The following is a 27,386-nucleotide window of genomic DNA, read 5'->3' as shown; positions in this document are numbered from 1 at the left end:
ATAATTTTCTGCATAGTTGTATTACAATAATCAAAGGGGGGCCAATTTTAGTGGTTGACAAAGTACTTAAAATTGTAACATTACTGATTTAATGCTCTACTAAAGATAAAACATTCAAATATAAGTGATATATTTGAATGTTTTCAAAAATAAGGCATATTGAATTATTTTATTCTATATTAAAATATAGAAATTTCATTTGTCAATTATACCACAATAAAGCTGAAAAAATGAAAACACAGAAACATTTCTAAGAGCAAACATTCCAAAGAAAAATATTCAGAATATTTGTATCTAGCTCACATACCTGTGTTCATATCAAATGTCCAGGCAGGGATGTGATCCCCTGCACTCATATCATTTGTATGTAGAAGGGGGAGAGAAACTTGAATAGATCCATCCACCTTTAATTCTTTTCCTCCAGAATATATCTTCACACATACTGCAGCAAGAGGAGTCAATTCAATACTTTCAAAACCTAAAAAAAGTTTATTAAAATCTTATGTAAAACACAGGTTGTAGTTATATATTAATGACAAATTAATATTGGCCTATAATATCTAGTTCCTCTAGTTCACCCAGGGCTATCCATCTTTAATTTCAAATGGATGCTGAATCCTCATTAAGGATTTAAAAATTTTTTAAATGTATCATATGCTAATGTAGGATATATTCATGTAACATTGACACATCTGTCCCTAAACATATAAGCCTAGAGATCTAATTCTCCCAGTCATCCGAGTTAAAGTCAATGGAGTCCAATTCATTGTTGTTAAAAACCTACAAAACCAGCAACCAGAAACACCGCACATCTTACTAGTACAGCTGAATAAAGAGTCTGCCCTACCACACCATCAGTGCAAATATTGGTCTGAAACTTCTGTCTCTCCTTTTCCTAAAGCCATCTGTTTCAAGAACTGGAACCAACACACTTGCCTATACTCAAAGTCACCTTATGTAAAAAGCATTCTGATTCAAAATGCAATTTTTAGTATATAAGTTTGACAAACAAAATTGCTATGCAAGATTAGCTGATAAAATAGTCCTTGATATATATCTGATTAATACTATATTTCAAAAAATTAATATAAACTTAAGACTTCAAAATTAATATTGCAATATTATTTAGACTTCAAACTTGAAAACTAGGGGAAAGGAGATTAATAGGAGAATTCATTATGCTGTTTTGCCTAAAGTTTTAAAAATTTGACTATACAAGTTATAGGATACCTTCTTCAATATTAGGAGCTACCTCTATATTTTTTTTATTATTTAGGAAAGAAAAGCAAAAAAATGCCTTTGTTTTGTTTTTGAAATATTAGCAATGCCAAAGTTATAATATACACCAGAATATTTACAATGAATAAAATAATGTGGTTATAAATGCTAAAATTGTAAATTTTCTACAAGTAATTTGATAATTTCAGATTTTCCAAGTAATTTACTAACACAGAAATACTTGAATAAAGTATACTTATTATATATTATTTGGTCCTTGTGGCTAAACTTTTGACTCTACAGCTTAAAAGCTAGAGTCTTTGCTTATGCATTTAACAAATATTTACCTCACCTACCAAGACCAGCACCCATCTAGGCCCCAGAAATACAGTGAACACGTGATTTCCCAGGTTGCCTGCAATATTTTTTCCCACAGGTTTCATTACTATTGAAAATCCTTTTTTTCCCTGTCTTTACTCATTGTCAGTTTTAGCCTTCAGGCTTGATAGAAGATACTATCGTGCTTTAAGGAGAATCTGAAGAGACAATGTAATTGGGTAGTCAGGAAGGCCACTTCTGAGGAGAGGATGTCTGAGCTCTGGCCAAATGAGAAGGTGCCATCCATGCAAACACCTCAGGGCACAGCTTTCTAGGCAGAAGCAAAGCCCCCAAGTCAGAAAAGGGAGGGAGGGAAGGAGGGGGGATGGAAAGGAGAGAGCCAAGAGCTGGAGGGCAGAGAGGTGGACCACGGAAAAGAATTCTCATTATTGCACATCATCTGGTGTTTACCACGTATCAGACAAGTTGACTGCTGGCTTACTGAAAATTCTCAGCTTAAATATAAGAAAATTAGGTCTTGCAAACTGCCTGAAACATAAATCAGAAGATGAGCAATACAAATTTTGTGGAGTAGGACACTGGTTAGTAATCCAATGTGAGCACAAAGTATTAGGTAATTTGTAAGTAATTACAATCTCTGACATCGAACTATCATTGGTAAGGCTGGCTGGCTTTCTGAAATGACTGCTGTTAATCCCACCCCCCAGCTTTATGCAGTCAGTGACTCCAGACACCAAAGGCAGCTACAGCTGCTGAGAGAGACAGCCCACTACTTGGGATAAGGACAACTCAAAGAAAGAAACGAGGAAGAAGGTATAAGGGGGGGAAAGGAGACTTTCATATGCACCGAACTCTAGAACTGTACAATGTAATACAGTAGCCACCCACAGCAGGGCACAATTTACACTTAAGTGACAGGAGTAGTGCAGTTTCTCAGTGCTGGTTATATATCAGGAGCTCCATAGCCACAGGTGCCTAGTGGCTACCATAGTGGATGGAACAGAAGAACAATCCTGTTTGACAGCACTGCTCCAGAATTTTTTAAATGTCAGCATTCTCAGGATAATTGAAACACTGAATGAATAATCTCAAAAGCAGGTGGTAGAATGTTGGAGGGCAGAGCACATGATGATCCCTTCCACTGAATCTAATGCATCTTATCCATAAAACCCTTCCAGTGCAACATGAGCTTCATTTGTACCATTCTTGTCAATGCATTTATTTTGAGCATCCTGTAATTTACAGCTGGAAAATTTCAGCAGGTGTCTCTGATTGGCTTCTTTAAGAAACAGACCCTGAGCTGCGCCCCACTGAGGGAGTACAGGGAGCCAGCACAGAATGTGTTAGTGAGCAGGTTATCTCTGTGGCGACTCCAGCTCAATCTCACTGGACAGAATCTGGCTCAGGACCAAATCAAGACAAAATAATTGGTAGGTACAAAATAGACAGGGGGATGTTAAGAATAGTATAGAAATGGAGAAGCCAAAGAATGTATATGCACGACCCATGGGCATGAACTAAGGGGGATCACTGCTGGAGGGAACGGGGGTACCAGGCAGAGGGGGACAAAGGGGGAAAAATTGGGTTCAACTGTAACAGCATAATCAATAAAATATACTTTAAACAAAGAATCAAGGCAAAGAAATTGGAGTATTTATGTACTCTCATCTGTTATTTGTTGAGACCTGCCACACGTGAGGGCCCAGCCTGCTTCCTGGACCAGGGAAGGCCCTCAGGCAGTCACAGGTGTGTGCACCAGGAGGCACAGGCAGGTTACAGAGGAGTCAGGATCAGCTGGCAAAGAGTACTGATAGCATCAGCTACAGCAGGTTCAAAAAACTAACCAACCTCCAAACAACCTTCAACATAACCAAAACATGCCCTTATTACTCTAATTTCCAGTTGTTTCCCAAATGAAATGAATGAAAATTTTGACATACCTGAAACCATCAAAATTACAGATTGTCTGAGGTGATTCTAAACAGGGAGTTTTGGTTATGTTGAAACAAGTGGTAAAAATGGTGGAACCAGTGTATTCACAGTGTGGATGTCATTCATAGGCGGATCGTTAAATGAAATACAAAATTCCATCATTGCCTTAACTGGTAGGTCCTGAAAGCCTTATTTAAATATATTAGTACTGTTAATATGGAATAGATATACTTTACTCATAGAGAATAGTAAATATACATGAAAAAATACACAATTGTTTACTCCAATCTATAAACTTTTTATATTTAGTAATTGTTGATACTCTGACCAATTTGATAAGAATGAATAGAAGGCCAAATTATAAAACGGTGTGTTTGAATTTCTTAAATCAAATTTCCATTTTTAAATGTATTTTTAATTCGCAGTTACATAATAATTTACTATTGTGTAATTATTATTTTATACCTTTTTAAAACCCCTTTAGATAAAAGTATCCAGTAAATTGAATTTTCTTTTGAGATAATGTATGTGCTGAAGACTATAATCTTTCATTGCTTACACATGTTTAACAACTAGATTTATGTTGCAAAAGTGACATGTATCCCCACAAGCTTAAATGACTATCCAATCTTAATAACTTCACCAGTATTTGATGAGATATCTATGCACTATTTCTTGTACATGATTATATTATGTAAAAATGAGACAATACCTGATTTATTAAGAGTAATTCCAGATGTATACAGAAGATTGTCCACTTTCAAAAACTGCTGCAGAACTGTAAGATAGCCTGTAACGTTGCTAATGTGATGGTGGTCTGGCAGTTGGATTAAGGCTTTTGAAAACTGAACACTTGGTTGAGATTTGGCATCTGAAAGAAAAAAAAAACCCTCATTACAAATAGATAAAACAAATCCATATTAAGCACAGTATCATTGGCCAGGACATTTTACTCTAAAGGAGTAAAGCAGTTATAATTATTTCTAAACATTACAACATCTCATATAACTACTATTTTAAAGTTGGAACTGAAAAAATTAGAGATTTACCTTTCTTTAGAACATACAAGGAACCTTTATCCTTGATTCTGCTGCCCAGAAATTCTTCACCCTTTTTGGGGTTTCATGCTAGGGAACCACATATGTGGGAGTTCGTTTCTATAATGGGAGTAGAGTTAGTGGTGCATACCGGAATGGGATGAAACCAATCAAAAGCATCTCTCATTCTCTTGGATACTTTGATTTGTTCAGGGATGGGTGCTGTGACAACTACAATTAATGAGATGCAGTGTGAGTTTTGCTTGGATTTCTAGGGGTAAAAAGGTTTGCTTTTTCCTCCCTGGACTTTATATGATCAGATATATGTCCATGAGTTGCAGAATCCATCTTTTGACCAAAAATGAGAGAGCTGGTTTGAAGACTGAGACAATATTTAAAAAATGAAGAGTTGAGAAATGAAGAAAAGTAATTCTCAGTTATCTCAGCAGAAGCCCTGATCAAGCCATGTCTAAAGCTGGTCTGCCTCCTATACCTATCAATTATGTGAACAATTAATAAGTGCCACCTTTGGGCTTAAGCTGATTTAGGATCAGGTTTTCAGCAACTTGAAACAGAAGGTGGCTTTGCTGAGATTCAGTCATTTACTTCTGAATGCCAGGGACTTTATAAATATTATCTCATATTAATAACTTTGAATTAACTATCCTCCAATGTAATTTATGGAGTCAAAATTCTGGCCATATTGGTATTTCTATAATCGACATATTTAACAATTCAAAGGTCAACCCAAATCATTAAAACTTTAAATTATTACACATCAGCTTCTGCTTTGGACTTTTTAAGGATCACTGATAAAGAGAGAAGGAATCAATTAAAATTATTAGGATACAAAAAGTATTGGTTTTTAAAGTGTCACATGACAATAAGTAATAAATGAAATAATGTAAGATAATTCACAAAATCAATGTATAGTTAACTTCTATATAACTTCTATAACTTCTATAAGCTAACTTCTATAAGCTAGAACAGTAGTAACACTTGGTAAACAAACAGCTAAGGAATACAGCAACAAACAGTGCATTTATGAGATATCATCGTTGCTTGGTTACGCTGTTTGAGGGCACAATCCAATGCCTTCTGATCACTACAACTTCCTCGTACATTGTGTGACTGAAATGATGTTGATCATCCAAACTTCATACAACTGAAAGCATGTTCTCTAAGGGAAATATCTAGTGAACATGTCCCTTCTCTAAGGTTTTGTACTTTCCCGAAGTTTCCGACTTCTCCTGCTCATTTCATTGCAAATATATTGACACATTTTCACTATACAAACTGAACACCTTCCTGATAAAATCTTGGAAGTAAAAACAAATGTTTTAAGGAAGTGAGGATGTGTAACTTCTAAGGAATGAGTTAACATTATTAGAAACATCCATCCTTTCCTGCTTGGCCCTACCAATATGTCAATTCTCAGGGAAATAAAGCAGTAAAAGGAGGCACCCTGAGAATTCAAGAGGGTTCAGTGTTGTCATGGAGATATGTCAAGGCTTGGGCGATGTAATCCAGACGTAGGTGAGCTCCCTACTGCTTGGTACAGCGGCAAAGGAGTGGCACACGGACATGCTCACAACTGATCTACTTCATGTATTCCAGCAGCAATTACAATTGGAATGGGGTTGAAGAGGCCAGTAACGAGGAGGAATGTGTCAAAACAATACCAAAACAACAAACTGAAGAGGGACTGTGGAGAACCTGATTCCACAAAGGCCCCGGAGCATAAAATGTTAGGATTGACCAAAAAGTCCGTATGGTTTTTTCCATAAAATAAAAGACACATTTTTTATTTTCACCAATAACTTTATTGATTTGGATATTTTGAGTATGTCAGCTATCTCCTGCATGGTATAACATTGTTTATTCTCAATTAATGTCTTGATTTGATCACTATCAATTCCAACTAGTATACCCCATCAAGGAGCATCGTCCAGAGAGAAATCTCCAGCCCAAAACTTCGCAAACCACTTTTCACACATTCAATTAGTCATAGCTCCTTTTCCACACACTACATAAATCATTTTTTGCATTTGACTTGCATTTCTACCTTTCTTGAAATAATAAAGCATAATATGGTGAAATTGTTGCTTCTCTTTTTCACTTTCAATATTAAAATGGCTACATAAAAATTCAATTTTGATTTTTAAAAAAATACTAATAATGACGGCTATCACAATACAATCTAAAAAAACTGTTTTTGAGTGGAGTTAAAGGCAACTAAGCGCTACTAGAGCCATTTTATGGCATAAACCAAAAGAACTTTTTGGCCATCCCAATAGCTTCTCTCTGCATGTATGTAGTTCGTTCTTACTTTTCATCCTTCTACACACAGGTCCACATCCACCTATTTTGCATGCACCAGCAAACCCGAGATCAAAATTTTGCCAAATGCCTTAGCATTTCAAGAGTAAGAGATTCTACTGCAAGTCCTAGTTTAATTTTTTCCCAAATAATAGTACTAGGGGTGTTTTTTTAACGCTTTAGGAATAAATAACATAGCTTCTGAAAAAGAGAACTTCCAAAACAATACTTTTTACCACGACTCTCTTATAAACTCTATTTTGAGCATTTACTGCCTTTACCAATTGTTCCTATTATGCTTTAATCCTAAACATTAATTCCCCACTACAAAATAAATTGTCATTTATAGACATTTTACATAATACGCAGTAAGAGTTACAAAACGCTGGGTTTTCCCTTAAGGGCTAGTTAGGGGAGGTGAGGAGGTGAGGATGAAACTATCACCTTCATGGTTGTCAAAGCAAAACTGGAGGACACAGCTGAAACCAGCCCCCAAATAAGGCTTCCTGTATCCTTCCCCTTAGGATATGCAAATGGGCAAATCAAGTACGCAGGGCAGACACTTAACTGCCTGGTCTCAGGTCTTTGCCACACAAGCAGCAAGATTAACGCCAGAGACAGGTGACGTGCAAATGAGAACGCCCCAAAGGGCTGAGCTCATCTACTAGTTCAACCAACCGCCAAAGCACAGTGAGAGAGAAGATTGGGAAAGAGGTTCAGAAGCTCTTTCCAGTATTTCCAAAAGTCTAATGAATGTCCTCAACTGGAGGCTAAATTAGAAAAGGAGAGAATGATTCCTGCTACACACACACAAAAATACTACATTTGAATAGTTAAATAAGACTTAGTTCAGATCAACTTATAATCAGTACTGACAATCCCTGATCAATTTCAATTTTTCCTACATTATAATCAAGATTGACTCATTAGTGAAAAAGTGCCATTTACATAATAACCACTTTAAGCACTTACTAGCTGAGTAAAGTGTTATACTTACCAGCTAATTTTCCAGTAATTAAAACAGTGTCTTCAAATAGCCATATATTTGCTTGGCTTTGCGGGAACAGTGAAAGTGTGATTGATGAATATACTGTGAAATATAGCACAATTAAAAGAGTTTATTAAACATGGGGGGTGGGACAGACAAACATAGTTCTGTTCCAGCAGGCCCTATAAAAAGTAGGGAAAAACAAACTGCGACAGAAAAAAAAAAAGGAAGGATGAACATAAAATATGATGGAGGAAAAAAGATTACAGAAAAATGCTAAGAAAAGATTGGACATCTCTCTTTTATTTTCATCATCTTTTCCATTTCGTACCGTAGTTTGCCAAGGTGACTAATAATGCTCTCTAACTATCCCCAGACTTAGGGTTAAGTTAAATACTTGAACAACTTTCCTCTATTTTCTCCTTATCATTGTTACTTACTTCCCTCTTATAATTTTTAAAAACATTTTTCTTGGCTCCATGATTCAAGGTTCTCTAACACCCACACTTCTTTTTTAACATCCCATGTAAATGTGCAATGCTCTTCACACAGTGTGGTTTGCTAAATAGGCTCTGACCTGGCAAAGGAGGAAACAGTTTAACACAAAGAGATTCCTAGGAGTAGTACCTCAGATGGGGCTGAACCAGCCTGTAAGAGTTGGCACCTGAAATAACTTGTGAGATGAGAAAGTGCAGATGGCCAGGAAGCTAATAATTATTTCAAGATCAGGACCAAGAAGCTGGGACAAAAGACTGTCACTTTGTAAGCAAGAACAAATCCAATAAGCTTACCAATCGCACACTAGAAAAATAAGTTTTTTGAGGAGTTACACAAAGCACAAATTCTCATTATCTCCCTCTCCTGCACTTTTAATAGAAGTAACATAATATCCCTAAATCATATGAGAGGATAAAACATTGAATGGGGAAATTTTTAATATTTTAAAATATTTCCAAGAGCTATAATGAACAAGACAAGATAAAATAGCAAAAGCATACAATGATGTATGATGGACATTAAATGAAATATACTTTTCTTCTACAATAGGAAAAGAGGACTAACTACCAAGTAAAAGTGTAATTTCAGTTCAGAATACATTAACATTTAGACTGATTAATGGACTCATTAGATTGGAAAGGAGGTAAGAAGCAGGAGCTTGGACCTGAAGGTGAATCTAATTAGGGCACCATTCCCTATTTGGGTACTTTCTCGGTCATAGGTGGCTTAAAAGGGGCAGCTCTGGCAGAATTTTCAGGCTATTAAACCTGAGGGGAATCTTTCTTAACCTCACTAAAACTTACTTTCGGATTTATTTTCACTTAAAAAAACATTTCTGATTATAAAAGGGGTGTATATCCCCTGTGAAGTGGAGGAATACAGAAAAGGGTGAGAAGGAAATGACGGTCATCACACCACCACCACCGAGATACCCATTAGTCACAATTAGCACACCTCTTTCCAGCTCTCCCTGTGATTTTTTAAAATAGGGAGCATGATATTGTATACAGAATAGTTTTACTGTGCTTTTTCACTGAAGATAATATAATAAGCCTTTCTGTCCCTCGATAGAACTTTTCATAACATTTTCAAGGTCATATATTTCATTTCCTGAAGTAAACGATTTACTTAACTACTACACTAATACTGTAAATTTAGACTGTTTACATTCTCATTATTATTAAAAAACTCTTATTTAAGTCAACATCCTTGTGCATGAATATCTGTCAACTTTATTTGTATGTCTTTAGGACAGATTACTAACAGTGGAATACTGGGTCAAAGATTACAAAGATTTTGAAGTCATTAACACATTTCAAACCTGATATCCAGATAATTTTGCTGATTTGTACTTCCATTAACAGTGTTTGAGAATTCTGATCCTACCTCACTCAGTCGGTACTATGTTTACTTTCCAAAAACTTTTCTAAGATGAAAAATCTAAGAAGTGTGTATTTTTTTTTTTAAGATTTTACTTATTTAGTCTTAGAAAGAAGGGAAGGGAGGGAGAAAAACATCAATGTGTTGTGCCTCTTGAGCGCCCCCCGACTGGGGACCTGGCCTGCAACCCAGGCATGTGCCCTGACTGGGAATGTGACCCTTTGGTTCATAGGCCGGTGCTCAATGCACTGAGCCACACTGGCCAGGGATAGAAATGTGTATTTCCTTACACAAGTGTTAGACTCTCAGGTGACAAAAGTACTTTGTCACATTTACTAATCATTGGAACTTCCTAGTTTGAAAATTGATAGGTCTTGATTTTGTCCATTTACCTTGTTTAGGCAGGGTCTTGGTGTTTTGTTTTTTTACTGATTTGTATGAGTTTTTTTCATGTTAAGAATATCACCCCTTATTGTTTCACATATTTTCCTACCTTCTTGTTTGCCTTTAATTTAGATTTTTGATGTACAGTTGCTTTTTCAAAATACTTTTCTACTTTTTATAGTCGAATCTACTTTTACGAAATCTTTCATTGTTTTTAAGTTTAATCAGATCATCCTAATAAAAATCAGATCATTTATTATTTTCTTATATTTAATATCCAGTTTCCCACATTTGAACTCTTGAGCAATATACTTTGGAATATGGATCCAAACCAATGTACTCTGGAGCGTTCACTAAAATATCCCAGTACTATTTATTGAATATTTAGCCTCTTTTCAATGATTTATAATGGTACCTCATCACAGGTTACTTTCTTTTAATGCATATAAGTATCTGATTTGTACCACAGTATAATATTATATGGTTTTAATTTTGTAGCTGTATATTTTAGTTTTAATTTTATAACTCTATAATAGTTTAGTTATCTGGAATTACAGATTGCCTCTAGTAAATCTTCTTTTAAAGCAAGATTCCCAGTATGAGTAGGTAAAGCTGTGGTACACATACACAAGGGAATGTTCCTCAGCCATAATGAATGGTATCTTCCCATCTGTGACAGAAAACATGGGTGGACCTGGAGGGCATTACACTAAGTGAAGTAAGTCAGAGAAAGACAAGCACCAAATGACTTCACTTACACCTGGAATCTAAAGAACAAAGTAGACAAAGAAAAAATGGAAGCTGACTCATAGGTACAAAAAATATACCGGGTTGCCAGATTGAGGGGGAAGGCAAGGAGGAAGAGGGGTTGGGGGCTGGGTGAAAAAGGTGAAGGGATTAAGAAGTATAAATTGGTAGTTACAGAATAGTCATGCGGATTTTAAGTACAACATAGGGAATACAAGGAACAGTATTGTAATAATTATTTATGGTGCCAGATGGGTACTGGAATTATCAGGGAGATCATTTTATATATTATATGATTGACTAACCTCTATGCTATATGCCTGAAACTATTATAAAGTAATATTAAATGGCAGCTGTAATTGAAAATCAAAATTAAAAAATAAAGAGTAATTATAGCAAGGAAAAAGCAAAACAAGTTTCCCAGGAATTTTTACACATTTATTCCTCAAAATTTATTATTTTTTTTTAAATTTGGACTGACTCACATTCGAAAATTATTTTGCCAAGTTTTTAAAAAATGCATCATTTTTCCTAACTAGTTATTGCTTCTGGTACTTAACAACATGCATTTGTTGTACCAATGGTAATTTTGCAATCAGTAACTCTGCTGAAATTCCATTATTAATTTCCACTAGGAGCACAACCACAGCTTCATAGTCAGGCTCCCTGAATTCATTTTTAACCTGCTGTCGGCCTATTGACTATATACACTGTTAATTAAATTCAGTTTCCAAATAACTTATACTCACTGTGCTCAAGAATCTACAATCACAACTGGCTTATTATTCAGCACATAAATCTAAACTGTTTGCCTCACCTTTCATGAACATCCTTTCATCATCTGTCCCCCCTTTACCTGGCTCGCCCTGCTTCCCAGTAATCCCTGGGGCATGTGACTTGCACACAAGCTTTATACCAGAGCTTTGCTCAAAATTCCTCCAAGCCTCTGTAGGAGCAAAAAGGGCCCTAATGTTTTCTTCAAACTGACACTCCTTTCTAATCTACTTCATATTGACTTCACATAGATATTCTCATTTTCAGTTGACCAGAATAAGAGATTCCTACAGCAAAGGAAAAAAAAAAATCATGTACACTCAGTGAAGGCGAACACTGCTTAAGCGCTTACTTGGCATTCTTCCGGTCTTCCAGGGCAGAGGTGTCAGCACATAGCCATCTTTGTAAGCAATGATGGTTAAGCTGAGTCCTAGTTTATAGGGCACTCTTATCAGCACTGCTCCATTGTTTTTAGTTACTGTCGAATTTGTCTTCGTGTAGTTTACAAACACTTCCACAACTGCTTGACTCAGGTACTGGCGACTGATGATGTCATTCACCTGGACTTTCAGCATAAATACAGACACTGGAAGAGAAAAAGGCCAGAAATGTCGGCATGTTAGATCCCAGAATACAGAATACATGTCACTATAATTTAAATGCCTTTTAGACATCTGAGTAATGGTACAAAACTGCTGATACTTTAGGAAATATATATGTAAGGATGGATCAATAGAAAGAGGTGTAAAAACATTCCAACAAATTCATTATTCTTAAAACTGAATAAATCTGAATTTATTATTAATAAGGCATGGAATTATTACTCCAATTTTTTCTGCCAATTAAAAGAAGGAAGAGCAGTGAGTATCGGGAAGACATAGGTTCTCTCTTCAGGAAAATACATTTTTACTATGTTTTACTATTCTAATTCTATCAAGTTACAGAGATTTAACATTACATCAAAATCCAGTCAAAGTTCTCAGGATAAATGGCATCTAACCAAATCCATTACTGCATGGTCAGCTTCTTTATTTTGTTCTGTTGCCTGGAAAGCAGGAGGTGTTTTTCAGGTCCAAACATGCAAAACATCAAACAAGAATCTCCCTAAATAATCAAAAAGCATTATCCATTAAATATATGATGAAACACAGTAACATTATAGAAAATGAGAAATTAAAGCTGCTTTCTACTTAAACCTCCAGCCTTACTCTTCAAGTACAAATATCCATGGGTTTACTAGTGATAATGTCTAACTTTGATAAAGAACTTATATCACCACAGAAATGCCTTTGCAAAGCCTGCATCACAACACCTTTGACAAAGATGCCTTCTCTTTCACTGCAAATGGGCTTTGGAGCCAGTGAAGCTCCATCTCTGCCCTTCCCTGGGTGCATGACCTTATTAAGTTACCTCCCGAAGTCCATTTACTCATCTGCAAAATTGAGAGCATAGTGACCACTTTACAAAGTAAATAAAATGAAATAATGCAAATAATGTGCTCAGCATAGTGTCTAGCTGTCATTTAATATCATTATTAATAATAAAAAGTATTACTTCACAATTGGAGGCCACTTCACAAGCAGTAGAGTACATCAGTAGAAATGCCTCATAAGGATTGATTATAGTGCTATACATTTGCATACAAGTCATTTTTACTCAAAATAATTTTTAGTAAGAACAATCAAGTTAAAAAAATATATCCCAGTCAATATTGACTGAGCCACAATAGTATCACCACCAAACTGCTGTTATGCCTTATCTACTTTAACTTTGTTAAAATAAACTAGACTTTAAATTGCATTTTAAATACAAATACTGGAACCACAGTAACAATTACCCAGTGCTGGTAAGAAACCATCCTGTGAGTTAGACGAGGGCTCTGTTCCTTTCAAGAATCTAAAACGAGTTTCAATGTTACCCAAATATCATTCTTTATATATTCAGACACAATCATATTTTTAGTGCATTTCTTCTTACATAATAATTATAACCACAGTAAGAACTAAAATATGTTGTGGGTTAAAGAGCCAGGCATTGTTAGTTTTTTAAGTGCATCATTCCATTTACTCTTCAAAACACCCTCATTAGAGAGATACTATTGTTTTCCTCATCTATTGGTGAGGGCAGGTTAGTGAGGTTTGTCAATCAGCTACGGCCAACCCACAGTAGCTGGAGGAAACGGGCCAAGCTTGTGCTCTTAAAGCACGGCACTGCAATTGCCTGATTACAGTCTTAAAAGCAACTCCAGTCCCAGTTCAGACTGTAGGAAGAATTAATTGGGAAAAGGAAAAAAAGGGGGAGGATTATATCCTAAACAGTAAGACCTTAAAATGTCCCATTAGTCTGTCTGGAAAATGTTAATTTTCAGGACGATAATCTTGTATATATTCAAATGTTAATATGCAGAATAGATTACAAGGCAAAATATAAATGTCTGAAGTTTATCCACACCTCTGCTTTCTCAGAATTTTAACAACAGACGGCCTTGTGGCAGGTTAAATTATTTGTGAGTAGTCATCGCCATCATTACTTTTAGTACATACATTCAAAAGCATCAGGTACTAAAAGGTCAACTAAGCCTTTCCTTAATTTCAACTATTCTTCACATTATTTAACTACGTTCTCACCATATCAGCAGTTTGGCTCATTACTATGACTTCACTAAAATAAATAAAATCAGGTTTGTAATAACTTAGTCAAAATATGAAAAGGGCTGTGAATAAATACATGTTGCTGGTGCCAAGGAACATATCATCATGTATATTATCACACACACACACACACACACACACACACACACAAACCTGAACGTCCCTTTGTAAAATACAGAACATAAGTCATTTTGCCAATGAAGAAATGGGACCTCCGACGGGTGATGCAAACGGCTCCAAGTCTCACAGGCATCAAAAGGCTGTGTCAGCTTTCCAAAGTCCCGGTGAATGACTCCAAAGCCATCTTTAGACCACGCTACAGTGAGTCTTGGTGGTCACACTACTAAAATGAACTCAACGAATGTATGACCGTAAGCATCATTGAAACTTCAATTCATATATGATAACAGCAATTAAAAAGGGGAGCAAATGTATTCCCATACTCACACTGATGCCAAACCATGGTTTCAAAACAATGGCAAATATAACTCTTAAGTAAAAAACAGAAGGTTGTAATATATATGACATGATGGATCCCAGACTAAATGTACTGCAGGAGTCCACTTAGTACAGAAAACAATTTATGTGTAGAGGCCAAGTAGCTGCTGCTCAATTCAAAAGAGTTCTCCCAGCCACCTGCCCTGAATTTCCTAGACAAAATTTATTGAGCCACTGGTATAAAGCATTGACTAATATGGGTCGGATAGATTTTGTAAGGACCTCGAAATGTAACTAAAGAAACACAGAGGTGGAGAGAAAATGAAAACAAAAAACAACAACAAAAAAAGAGGCACAGAGGCTCATTGTTGGTGGAGCTGAACCATCTCAGACAGTCTGAGTTCCTACCCACTAGGCTTCCAGCATTTCCCTGGTCCCTCTCCTTCCACAAGCTGGGCTGTGCAGCCCCACCTGCTGATGCATGAGCTCTATCATAAGCCCTCCCCAAAGTCCCTTTACTTCTTGTAGACAGAATCAGATTCTGTTGCCCTCTTCCAAAGCAAGAACTTTAATGATAGTGTACAACTGTAAATATAGGATATTTACTAGGCTACTCTCTTACAAGAGAAGGCAAAGGAAGAAAGAATAATGTTATGTACCAAGAAATATGATCTATGCAATGAAGACAGCACGTAACTAAAAGATAAGGGAATCGGGATAATGAGTCTTATTTAAACTAAATATACTTATAATGGCTGCTTCAATAGCATGTGCAGGAATGGAACTCAATAGAGAATTTTGATTAATCCATTTGCTGCAAAGACTAATTTCAAAAATTCTCAGAGCCTTTGGATTTGTGGACAAATTCCAGTATATAGTAAGATCTTAAGCTAAATTCATCTTTTAAAAAATTCTGCACATTCCATCTGTCTCATCCTTGCAAAAGTACCGTTGCCAAAATAAGACACACTAAAACCTCTTGACGTTCTGAAGCTGCTTGATTTATAAAATGTTTTCTAAAAGGTTTCTTAATCCACAATGTATTTTTCACATGCAATAATAATATTCATATCATAAATTTGATGAGAAAATGAATATCAAGATCAGAAAAAATGATTTGCAAAGGTCAAATCTTGGCTACCCAAATCAGTCTTCATCTCTGAGGAGATCCCCTGTATCTGTACCTTAGAGCAGGGGCCCCCAACCCTGGGCCGTGGACCTGTGCTGGTCTGTGACCTGTTAGGAACCGGCTGTGAGGGAAGCTCACCTGAGCTCTGCCTCCTGCCCACCTCTTCCATGGAAAGACCAGTCTGTGGTGCCCAAAAGGTTGGGGACCGCTGCCTTAGAGCACCTTATAGGGTTAGCACACAATGAAGGCCTGACCAGGGGTGTCTTTCTAGCTCAAATTGGAAAAACCTATTGATATTTCAGAGATACACACCCCTCATCCAGGACTAGAAATTTTACACAACAATACAACCATGAAAGTATCCAGGTTCATCTTAATACAAATGTGCAAGACATTTCCCCTGATTTATTGCAAGGAAACAGGCTACAACTGCACAGTGAAGAAAGAGCCCTGGCTGGTGTGGCTCAGTGGATTGAGTGAAGCCTGCAAACCAAAAGGTCACTGGCTGGATTCCCAGTCACGGCACATGCCTGGGTTGCGGGGCAGGCCCCAGTAGGGAGCGTGTGAGAGGCAACTGATTGATGTTTCCCTTTCTTTCTCCCTCCCTTCCCCTATCTCGAAAAATAAATAACTAAAATCTTTTTTTAAATATTTAAAAAAAAGAAATCAATCAGCAGGGTTAACAGATGGATTCCTCTGCCTCTGAGTCATAAGCATTTCATCCACACATCTCTCATTGAGAACCTTAGGAGTTTGGTTTTCATCATCATTTACTGGCTTACTCATCTCCTCACAGCCTCCCAGCCAGTGCTGAGAAGGAAGTGCTCCCTCATGGACCCTCCAGGTCACTCACCCTCCTTCCTCAGCCTGGTTTGTGAGACACTCCCCATCCCACAAACAGCAGCAAAAATAGCATTAAAACAAAACCAAGCCAAAAATCTCAACTGAAAGCCTGGTCAAAACAATTAAAGGGGCTCGAACAACTCTTTTCCTCCAGATGAAAGAAAAGGTACAAAGAGTTACCTGCCCCTGTCTAAAAATGGGATGATTCGCACTCCTGTGATGTCAAGAGTTTGACCAGGCAAACGAGGCTGGCAGCCAGAAGCAGTGCACATCCACAACAATCCCCCCACTGGTTCTCTCCTCCAGCAAGAATACACTGGCATTTTGACTGGGCACATTCTGTGATTAAATATATGATTTTTCAACCAGAGGTGCTTTTGTCTCCATAATCTACTCACTCTTCTCCATTGTATTTTCAGCTTTCTAAGCACATATTATTTTCTCTGTCACTTAATTATAATCATTATATCTTACCCACATAATCTTCTTTTCAATATGTCACCATTGGTTTTAAAATGGCTCAATATCAAATGATTTCAACTGCACCCTTAGAAAACATATAATCTAAATGTTGAGAGAAATAAGTAACAATAAAATACACATCCATAAGCAAGGTCCCGAAGTTGCTGGGAGAGATTTAAGTATCTAGCACATAATTACAAGTGCTGTTAAGGAGTCAGAATCACTAAAATTCAAAAAGTAATAATAAATACATATAAAGAAATGTTCTTGAAAAAGCTCATCAGAACCAACAATATATTATGGTTTTGCCACAGGATCCAGATAGGTAATTCAAAGTGCAAGAGAGGTTTAAAAACATTGCTAACTTATTTGGATGATGGCATCTAGAGCTTGAAGTGGGGTGAGCTGATAAATTACCACCTCACTTCCTTTCAAAAGAACTTGACATCATCTTATTATGTAGCTACCATTATGCAGGTTTCAACTGTGCCCATGGAGAAACCACTTATTTTCAGACTTCTCTACAAAAACTAGCCTTTTTTCCATTGTGTTTCAAGCATCTACAATAATTTCATTTTATATACAACAAATACTCACTTCTCTAGAAATATGCTAACAATACAGTAGGTGTTTAAAGCTTTATAAACAAGTCAAATATTTTAAATCTAAAATATTTCAAAAATAAATGAATTCAAAAAACTATACTGAGGTTTACACATTCTAATAAAATCTGGAAAAAATGAAGAGCACAAAAATACAGTGGAATGAAATGGTTGGGAACAACTGAAATGTTCAGCTACATTAATTCACCCAATAAAATGTTTATTGACTGCCTACTGTTGGCCGGATCTGCATTAGCTAGATATTAGGGGGCATAAACATTAATAAGACATAGTCTTAACTTGAGGAAGTTCTGAGGAAGCAATGTATGAAAAATATAATTATCTGCTACTACCATGAAAGAGGGTTTTTTGCTGTTTGTAACATTTTTTTATTGTTGTTCAAGTACAGTTTTCTGCCCTTTCCCCCTACCCTTCCCTATCACCCCATAAAAGAGGTTTTTAAAAAGCAATATCAAATCACAGACAAGAGAAGAATTTTCTGTAGTACCCAATAGAGTCTGCCATGAAATTATGTACAAATTAATACAGAGTCAAAATGTTTAACAATTCCTATAAGTATCAATCCCAATGAGAGATGCCTGCACTCCCATGTTCACTGCAGCATTATTTGCAATAGCAAAATAGATATGAAAACATCCTACATGTCCATCAGTGGATGAGCAGATAAAGGAAATATGATGTGTATACACAATGAATATTATTCAGCCCTGAAAAGAAGAAAATGCTGGCGTGTGCAGCAACATGGATGTACTTGGAGAACATTATACTAAGTGGCATAAGCCAGACAGAAAGACAAACAACGTATGATCTGACTTATACATAGACTCTAAGATAGGCAAACTAATAGAAGCAGAGAGGAGAGTAGTGATTGCCAGGGGCTGGGGGAGGGGAAAAATGGGGAGTTGATGACCAAAGGGTATGATGTTTCAGTTATGCAAGATGTGTAAGTGCTGGAGACCCATACAGCATAGTGCAGATTGCTAACAAGGCTGTATTATCCACTTACACTTCCCTAAGAGGGTAGATCTTTCTTAATCGTTCTTCCCCCAAAATAAATACGGACAGGAAGAAACTTTGGGAGGTGATGGCTATGCCTACGGCCTTGATGATGGTGATGCTTTTACGCATGTGTACTTATCCCTAAACTTGAGTTACAGACATTTTATATGTCCAGCTTTTTACATGTCAATCATATGCTAATAAAGTGGTTTTAAAAAAATAAGTATCAGCCCTGGCTGGTGTGGCTCAGTGGATTCAGTGCCGGCCTGCAAATCAAAGGGTCGCAAGTTCCATTCCCAGTCAGGGCCCTTGGCTGGGTTGCGGGCCAGGTCCCCGGTAGGGGGCATGTGAGAGGCAACCACACAGTGATGCTTCTCTCTTTCCCTCACCCTTCCCTTCTCTAAAAATAAATAAATAAAATCTTTTTTAAAAAATTAAAATAAGTATAAAAAATGTGGATCTAATAGACTTTAGAATCAGTTCACAACATCATGATTTGAATAGGAAGAATACCAACATTTTGAGTTCAGATCTCCAAAGGTCCTGCCCATTCATTCTCTCCTGTTTTTCATCTGACTTGATGATTAAGAACGCAAAAGATGCCAAAATTCTGGCTCTAACCCGTATCAGCCTTTACTGGAGGCATTCAGAGGCCTAGTTCACTCTTCACCCATCATTTTCATACAATATTCAATCACAGTAACCTTAGTTGAGAGCTAGCTATACAAATACCTTAAGATGTAAACAGAAAACATCTAGTTCCAAATTTAAACATCTATATATTTAAAACCTTTAGTAGAGACATAACTATCATCATTTCACTAAGAGAATATTCAATTAATTCCCAACTCACTAGCTTTGCATTCAAAATCTAAAATCCGGCCACCACTTCCCTTTCTAGGCTTATCTAATTGTACTCTTTTATCCAGGATTGGTAAGTGATGGCCTGCTGGCCAACTCTGACCCACTGCCTATTTTTGTAAATAAAGTTTTATTGGAACACTGCCACATCATTCATTTATGTATTGCCTATGGCCGCTTTTGCTGTAAGAGAAGAGTTGATAGTTGCTTCAGAGACTGTGTGGCCTGTAAAGACAAATTATTTACTACCTGACACTTCACAGAAAAAAACCTGGGGACCTCTGCTCTATACCGGCACATAAATCGGTCACTGGTCATCACCTAAGACCAACCCACTTTCTGCTAACATATTTCTTCCTTTCTTTTATCCAAAAAGGTTTTTTTCAATCTTTATCTGTCAAAATTCTAATCCATCCTTCGAAGTCTAGCTCAAATGCGCCCTCTTCAAATAAATCTGCCCTTTCCCCAGTCAGATGGAGTCATCTTTTCCACACTGACTGGTCTAACAGCACATCACAGATGCTAGTGTGTGTTCACTTTTCTGTATATTTGTCTCCTCTCTCCATAAGAGCAAGCTTCTCGATAGCCAGTATTGCTTCAAACTCAGCCTGTGTTTTGCAGTTTGGTACGGGGTTTAGTATGCGGGTACCAGATGAATGGAAAGCAGAGAGGAAGAAGGGAAGGAAGAAGAGATGGGTAGGAGAAGAAGAGAGAGAGAAGAAGCCAAGGGAGAGAGGTAGAGAAAGGAAAATAGAGATGAGAAGTGGCTAAGCAGCCTGAGGGATAACTGTAGGATATCCACTTGAAGTTAGCCAGTTTTCTAGCCCCAGTATTCAGTGAAATTTTGAGCTTAATCCGACAATTGCCAGTGAGAAATAAATTATTATATCCATCACAACAACAAATAAATACTAAAATTCCTTTTACTTTTGGAAATTAACACGACTTTTCCTTCTTTTTCATAAGAACATTTAACTTGGAGGTTTCAACTGGAGAATACGTAATTAGCAAAATTTGCAAAGTAAATACCACGCATCTGTGTTACAGCAAAGATTAAATTTTAAAAATATACTTTTACAATTACCAAACAATGGCAATAAAGTCATTTTACAATTCTTTCTCCCAGGGTACCAGCACAATCTCCTATTTAATAGGAAAGAAGGCTGAAGGTTTAGAAAAGAGTGAGGACAACAAAGGACCTTATAAAGAAAAAGGACCACATTATTCTACTACATCCTGTAAAGCAGAGTGGGAAGGGCTTCAACAGTGTAATCTTTACAGCATTTCAAACATGGACACACAGCCTCCTTCTTTTAAAGGAACAAAGGGTGCTGAACCAAAGGGGAAAAAAAACATAGGAGAGTAGAAAAGCCTCCTTTTCACTGTTCAAGTACCAGATTGAATCCAAAATTCGTACTGGCTTTGAGTTTATCAGAAAAAAATAAATCTGTGCCCGTTTGAAACAAAAACAAACTTATTTGCAGTAAGTCAAATCTAAGAAGACTAAGATAAAATAAGGACTTGATCTCAAGGTGAAAAATGTAATGGTGCAAATAAAATACATATTTTCTCCATGAGGACTACAAGCTTAAATGAGTGTGAGTCCCCAAAGCTAATGAAATGAATGATGTAAAAAGAGTCCTTGCAACGTAAGAATGAATACATTGCAGTCAACTCAGCAGGGGACAAATGAGAGAGCCGAGCCATTAGTATTTGGACTCAGTTTCTTCTTGCCTACCCAAAGGGCCCTTTTCCTCAATGGAAACAAATCAGGCTCAAGCTCCTAAAACATAATGTCCAAGCTCACTCCACAGGCATTTATCGTTCTCATTTTTATCTTTTCTTCCCAGTTTTTTATCATGCCTTGGAATCCCTTACAATCATTCATTCATTCACTCACAAATTTATTCAACATACACGTATTACTGTATATATACGTAGGCACAAAATACGGAGCAACAGAAGAATCTACAGCCTAATGAGGGAAAGTTAAGGATCACTTTTTAATTTAAGTGTTTGAAAATGCATTGGTCCTGGCTGCCAAGGAAGTAAGTACTGGGGCACCTAATTCAGACTAAGGTGGATGAGAGGGCTGCTCTGTGGAGGAAAAACCAGAACTGAGTTTTGAAGGAGGGGGTTTGGGGAGGGCTGAATGGCATAGCCCCCTAAAACCTGGAATTCAATCACTGATATTCATCCTTAGGACTCAGCTCCGACATCCCCTCCACACTGAGACCTTGTTGGGGTCAGCAGACCCGGTTCCAGGCACGGGGGTATAGTGCAGGATAAGAGGAACTACGTTTCCTCTTCCTCTGTATGATGCATCACAGCTCAACCCTGAGTGATCAGAGTTGTGTTTGACATCACAGATGAAAAACTGAAGACTGAAAGAAGTGAGATTTTATTTTCTGAGGGAACTCAGCAAACTCTTTTTGAAGACTGAAGAAAGAACAGTGAGGTTAAGAAGAGTATGTGAAGACTGCCAAAAACAGAAACCAGTGAGCTGACAAAGCATGAGAAACAGATCTCCCCCAAAGAGGAAAGACAGGAAGGTTGCATTTCGTCCCAGAAACGCATGCTAACGGCCATCACCATCGGCCCTCAAGAATGTCCTTGTCTGATGTTGTGTCCACCGCACCTGAGCTCACTCTGCCCTCTATCCTCTCTTCCTTCTGCCCCGCACTGCCCCTGGGTACTGCCTTGAGCTTGCCAGGCACATTCCCACCTCTGGGTCTTCGCACAGGCTGTTCCTTCTCCCTAAAATTATCTTCCCCCAGATGTCCCAGTAGCTTACTCCCTCACTTCCTTACAATCTTCGTAAAAATTACACTTCTTCTAACTCCTACCCTCCCAAGCCCCCTTATCCGAAGTTTCAGGGGTCCCAAGACCACTTTTAAATTTGATGACTCACCAGAAAGTCTCATGCCACCCACAACTAAGATTTATCACAGCAAAGAATGAGCAGTGAAAACAACAGGAAAAATAAACGCCTCAGTGAAGCCCAGACAGGGCAGGCTTGGGGTTCCAAGTTCTTCCTCTGCTGGAAAAGTGCAGAACACAAGCTCTCTCTCAGGTGCAGGGACACATGCAAAGTGTCTCTTGGTGAAAATGGGGTGAGTGGGCAGCCAACAGAGTCTAAGGTCCAAGGCTGGCATGGGGGCACTGGTCATGCAGACTCATTTCTGCTAGGTAGCCAGCTATGGTACCCGAAGAATAGATACACCAGATGTGGGGCATGAACTTGCTAAGCAGCCTTGACAGACTGGAATGGCGTGCCTCATTGCTGGAGCATATAAAACACCATCATTCATGAGTAATGGAAAGAACATTCCTAGGGCCACTTCCCCAGGGGCTGGCCAAGGGGCAGTCGAGGTTCCAGGCTCCCCTGGAAACAGGCAAGAACTGGGCAACCAAATCTGCTGTGTTAACACTCCCTTCACAACCTAATCTATTTTTTCCATACTACATTTTTTACACACTATATAATTTACTCATTATGTTCATTTTCTGGTTGCTGAAATGGTAGCTATATGAGGTCATACTTTTTCACTTACTACTGTACCGTCAAAATGTCAATTTCTATGAGTATTTTTGACTGAATGATTGAATTAATAAATGAATTCCTTATTCTGCTACCATTAAGTGAGACCACTGGCTCAGAATCACTTAACAATTGTCAGGAAGGATGCAAATATATAAAATGAAGTAGATAAGCCCCCAAGTAGAAGGTGGTACAAGGGGAAGATGTGTAAGCAACCATTTCTGTGCAGAGAACGTGCAGAGAACATTTGTGAGTTATACCCTTTAAGCAAAGTACAAATTCTTTGTTTCTTTACCACTTCTTTCAGTTACTTATTTAACAGATTCATTCTTATGATGTTGAGAAAGAATTTCAAAAAACAGGATTAGGGCAATCCCTGTTGCTTTTCCTTGGAATCATAATTACATGTATGAAGATTAAGTTCTATCGGTCATTACCCAACTTTAAATAATTAATCGGAAAAACATTCTGTAGTAAATCACCAAGGAATCAAATTGAAGTTCGCAATAAAAATGGAAACAAGTAATATAAATGATAACATAAAAACCGCTGTAAAGGAAAAGGCCCCAGTAGGGAAAATATTAAAGAAAAGTTTAAATATGAAGTTGTTACAAAATCCATTTCACACAAAATTTGGTATCTTGATTGCTATTTTAAAGGAGTAATCCCTTAGGAATCTTTGAGTAGTACATGTTTTCCTCCCAGGTGTTTCAAACATATCGATGATGGTACAACACTCGAGAGTGACAAGACCAGCTTTAGAGAGCCACCACTGAATGGCCCCTCCAGTGAATTTAACTCTGGAAGTCATGTTAGGTGTTAGCCCAGGCACAGTACCCCCTTGGGGATGAATTAAGAGTGTATTACTTGAACTCGGCTCCATGTACTCTAGCCTCCTTTCACCCTAATGGCTTGATGTCCTTAAGTAGTCCCAACTTAGCATAATTGATGGAAGAGTCTGGAGAGAACTATGGCATCCAGGCCAAAAGTAGAATCACACCACTGCTCTTTATATAATTAATATCTTGAAAAGGATTGAGCGTACCAAACTGAAAATGCCCCCCAAAATATTTTCCACTAAGTTTCTAGAAAGGATGTAGTAGCCCCAAATAGCAAATAACTATAAAGTGTGATTACCTTTTTGAGGTACACAACTCTAAACCAAGGGACCTGGGTAAGAGAGAACTCCTTGTTGGGAGTGCATGTTAACCCACTTCTCCAGAATGGGCTTTCAGGTAGGGCCAACTCTACCAACTGAGGTGACCAATAGCAGCCTCCACCTTCTACCAAGGGACATGTCCATGGTAGCATTCATTCTCATCCCAAATTCCAAGATCTTAGAACTTGAGCAATGTCTAACAAATATATACCATTAAGTAACTAGCAAATATGTATTTTTAAAATGATTACTAAGTTGCTGGAAGTTGACGTTTGGCCACAAGCAAAAAAATACTGATATACTGAAAGGGTTGTAAACGAAGATGTTTGGGAACGTCTGTGTTTGGGCAGTCATTTTATGCTACACTTTCATCACGCACCTATTATACGCAAAATCTGTATTAGTCACTATGAGAAACACCAAGAAATTAGTTGTCTTCAAATACATACATAAAAGTCAATTGGAAAGAGTGATAATAATAAGAAAAGTGCATAAAAATAGTTTGAAGGATCAGAACACTACATGATTAAATTATACTGGTTAACAATGTTAAGTAAGAAATGATTCAATATGTAAACTCTCAGTGCACATCTTCCTTAAAAGCACCTGATTTCTTTATTGTCTTAGCAAGAATATTTCAGGAAATAATTTTTCTTTGGGAAACAAACACATTTAGTATTGTACACACAAGTGTCTATTTTCTCAATGCATGACTGCTTGAATGAACAAATAAATTAAATATTAAATGAAATATTTACTAAACCTCAAGATTACCAACTTACATAATGTGTTACTACTGTTACTGTTTCCAGTATGCTTAACTCTTTTGGCCTAGGGCACAGGTTCTCAACCCTGTATACATGTTAAAATCACCAAGGGAACTTTTGCTATATTTCCAGGTCTCACTCCAGCCCAATTAATTCCAAACCCATTGCAGATGGGGTCCCGGGAAACACATTATCAAAAGGTCCTACATAGTTGTTAGTGCATAGCCAAGGTTGAGAAACACTGACCTATGATAAAAAGTGATTATATCCTAAGGGAGTGGGAGGATGACCTGAAGTCATCCTCTTGCATTCAACTCATCTGTTTCTTTTAATATAAAAAAATTAAAGTACATATCTTTGGTTGAAATGGGCATGCACATTTATCTAAGGCTGCCCTGTTCCCTCTGTCACTCACTCTTGGAGGCACAAGCACCCAGAGAATCAGAGATGCAGGATACTGACGGGAAAGAAAGCTGACCTTGGTAATTAATAATAATAATAATAATAATATTATTTAATCAGCGATAACTGCCACTTTCTAGTAATTTATTTCTGCCTCCCTCTCATATGCAAAGTACCTGGTTACCTCAGGGTTTGGTTTCACTGAGTATTTTTCATTAGTCCTTTTCATATTCTATATATAACATTTAGAAAATACAAAAAAGATGAGGAAAATAAATATTTCCTAGTTTCTCAGAGTAACTTGGATTTCACCCAGTACTTTTTAAAAAGTAGATTTATAAAACTAAGATCATACTGCATGTTTGTGCACTGTGCACGTGTTTATGCCAACATGAAGCAGGTGTGAAAGCAACTTGGTACAATGCACACGGCGAGCATGCGTTATAGGCAGGCAGGAAAATAGAACACAAGCCAATAAAGAATGATGTAAGCTGTGTTTTTCAGTTAAGATTGTATTGTAAACATGTATCCATGGCACTAAATATTTTTCAAAATTATAAAATTTCATTATTAAAAATATTCTATGGGTTGTTATTATTTTACTATTCTATTACTGCATGTTTAGTCATTTCTAATTTTTCACATTTGCAAACAATGCTTTAATTAGAAATCCAGGTACATATCGAGTGGGCGAAAGTAGGTTTACAGCTGTTTATATGGAAAAGACAGTAATTAATAAGTAGTCATACAAGAATAAATTCTGTGTTTCATGTACTCACAACTGTAAACCTACTTTTGCCCCACCCTGTGTATCTTCATCTGAATTTCCAGTTATTATTTCCTTGAGAGGAGAAATAATAGGTCAAAGGCATAAACTGCTTAAAGCTTCTCGATATGTATTCCACTAAAATGCTTTCCAGAAAGTGATACCAATTTATTCTGTAAACAAGAGACTATCCATAATTGATGGCACTGTAGTCAATATTTCAACATGGCTGCTTCTGTCTCCCCAGGGAGTTCATATGAAAAACAATGTACAGTAACATTTTGAAAGCATTCTATTTTAATTTTACCTTTCATTCCCACCATTTTTTTTTTCTTCATGCCCTTTTGATAGGTTGAGAGAAGCTCTTAGGAAGAAAACTAAATCCAAAAACAACAGACTGACAAAAAAAAGCCCAATACATACTATTTAGTTGTTTTGGGATTGCATGGGTGAATTCATGGAGTTTATTCACAGAACAATGAAGTGAAAGGGACTTAATAAAACCTCCATTTTCCCTTTTAGAGGAGGCTTTCTTTCTCTCTTTGTTCTTTCCACATGCAAAGAATGTCTAAATCAATGGAGAGAAAAACAGACCTTATTTAGAACCTGCCAGACATGCATGTCTTTTAGAAAGGGACTGAAACCCACTGTCAGCATTTCGTTCAAGCAGATAAGACCCGCCCTGCTGGGAGAGTGGTTACATTTGAACAGAATGGGACCCAGCATTTTCTCCAACGCTTCTCTGACCCCTTAGCAAAGTGTGGCATTTTCCCCTGTAGTTAAGACATACGCAAAGAATACTGACCAGTAAGTAGGGCTAGAAGATCCAGTGCCTAGAGCATTAGCACAGAATGAACCCACCGCAGCATGAATGGGATGCAGCCTAGTGTTAGCAGCTAGCCAACATATTGCCAGGCCTGGAAATTTTAAGCAAAATGAATGATTCATGAATTTATTTTTTTTTAGTTAAAAAAAACCCATAAAATTGAAAAATCTCAAAGGACAAAAGCAGATGGGACAATGCATATGCAGTATACCTTTTGTATAAAAAAAGGTTCAGAGGTAATGTCACAGTAATTTTCAAAAATCCTGGTATCAATTAAATTCCCCTCAAAATGTATTAAATACT

At 37.2% G+C, this 27,386-nt stretch overlaps 1 protein-coding gene across 1 annotated transcript in view; it reads right to left on the bottom strand.

Annotated features, from left to right (window-relative positions):
• FAM171B (family with sequence similarity 171 member B) overlaps positions 1-27,386 on the bottom strand; it is a 62,416-nt gene that overhangs the window by 12,159 nt on the left and 22,871 nt on the right. Inside the window, exons 2-5 of the mRNA XM_024561499.4 lie at positions 11,969-12,202; positions 7,843-7,935; positions 4,202-4,360; positions 308-478 (exon numbers count right to left, since the gene is read on the bottom strand). Coding sequence (XP_024417267.2) covers positions 308-478; positions 4,202-4,360; positions 7,843-7,935; positions 11,969-12,202 — 657 coding nt within the window. The remainder of the gene's footprint in view (positions 1-307; positions 479-4,201; positions 4,361-7,842; positions 7,936-11,968; positions 12,203-27,386) is intronic.

The sequence above is a fragment of the Desmodus rotundus genome, chromosome 2 (assembly GCF_022682495.2).
Source record: "Desmodus rotundus isolate HL8 chromosome 2, HLdesRot8A.1, whole genome shotgun sequence".
NCBI classification, from domain to species: domain Eukaryota; kingdom Metazoa; phylum Chordata; class Mammalia; order Chiroptera; family Phyllostomidae; genus Desmodus; species Desmodus rotundus.
The sequence above is the reverse complement of the archived record's forward strand: the minus strand, read 5'-3'. Positions and strand labels throughout refer to the sequence as shown.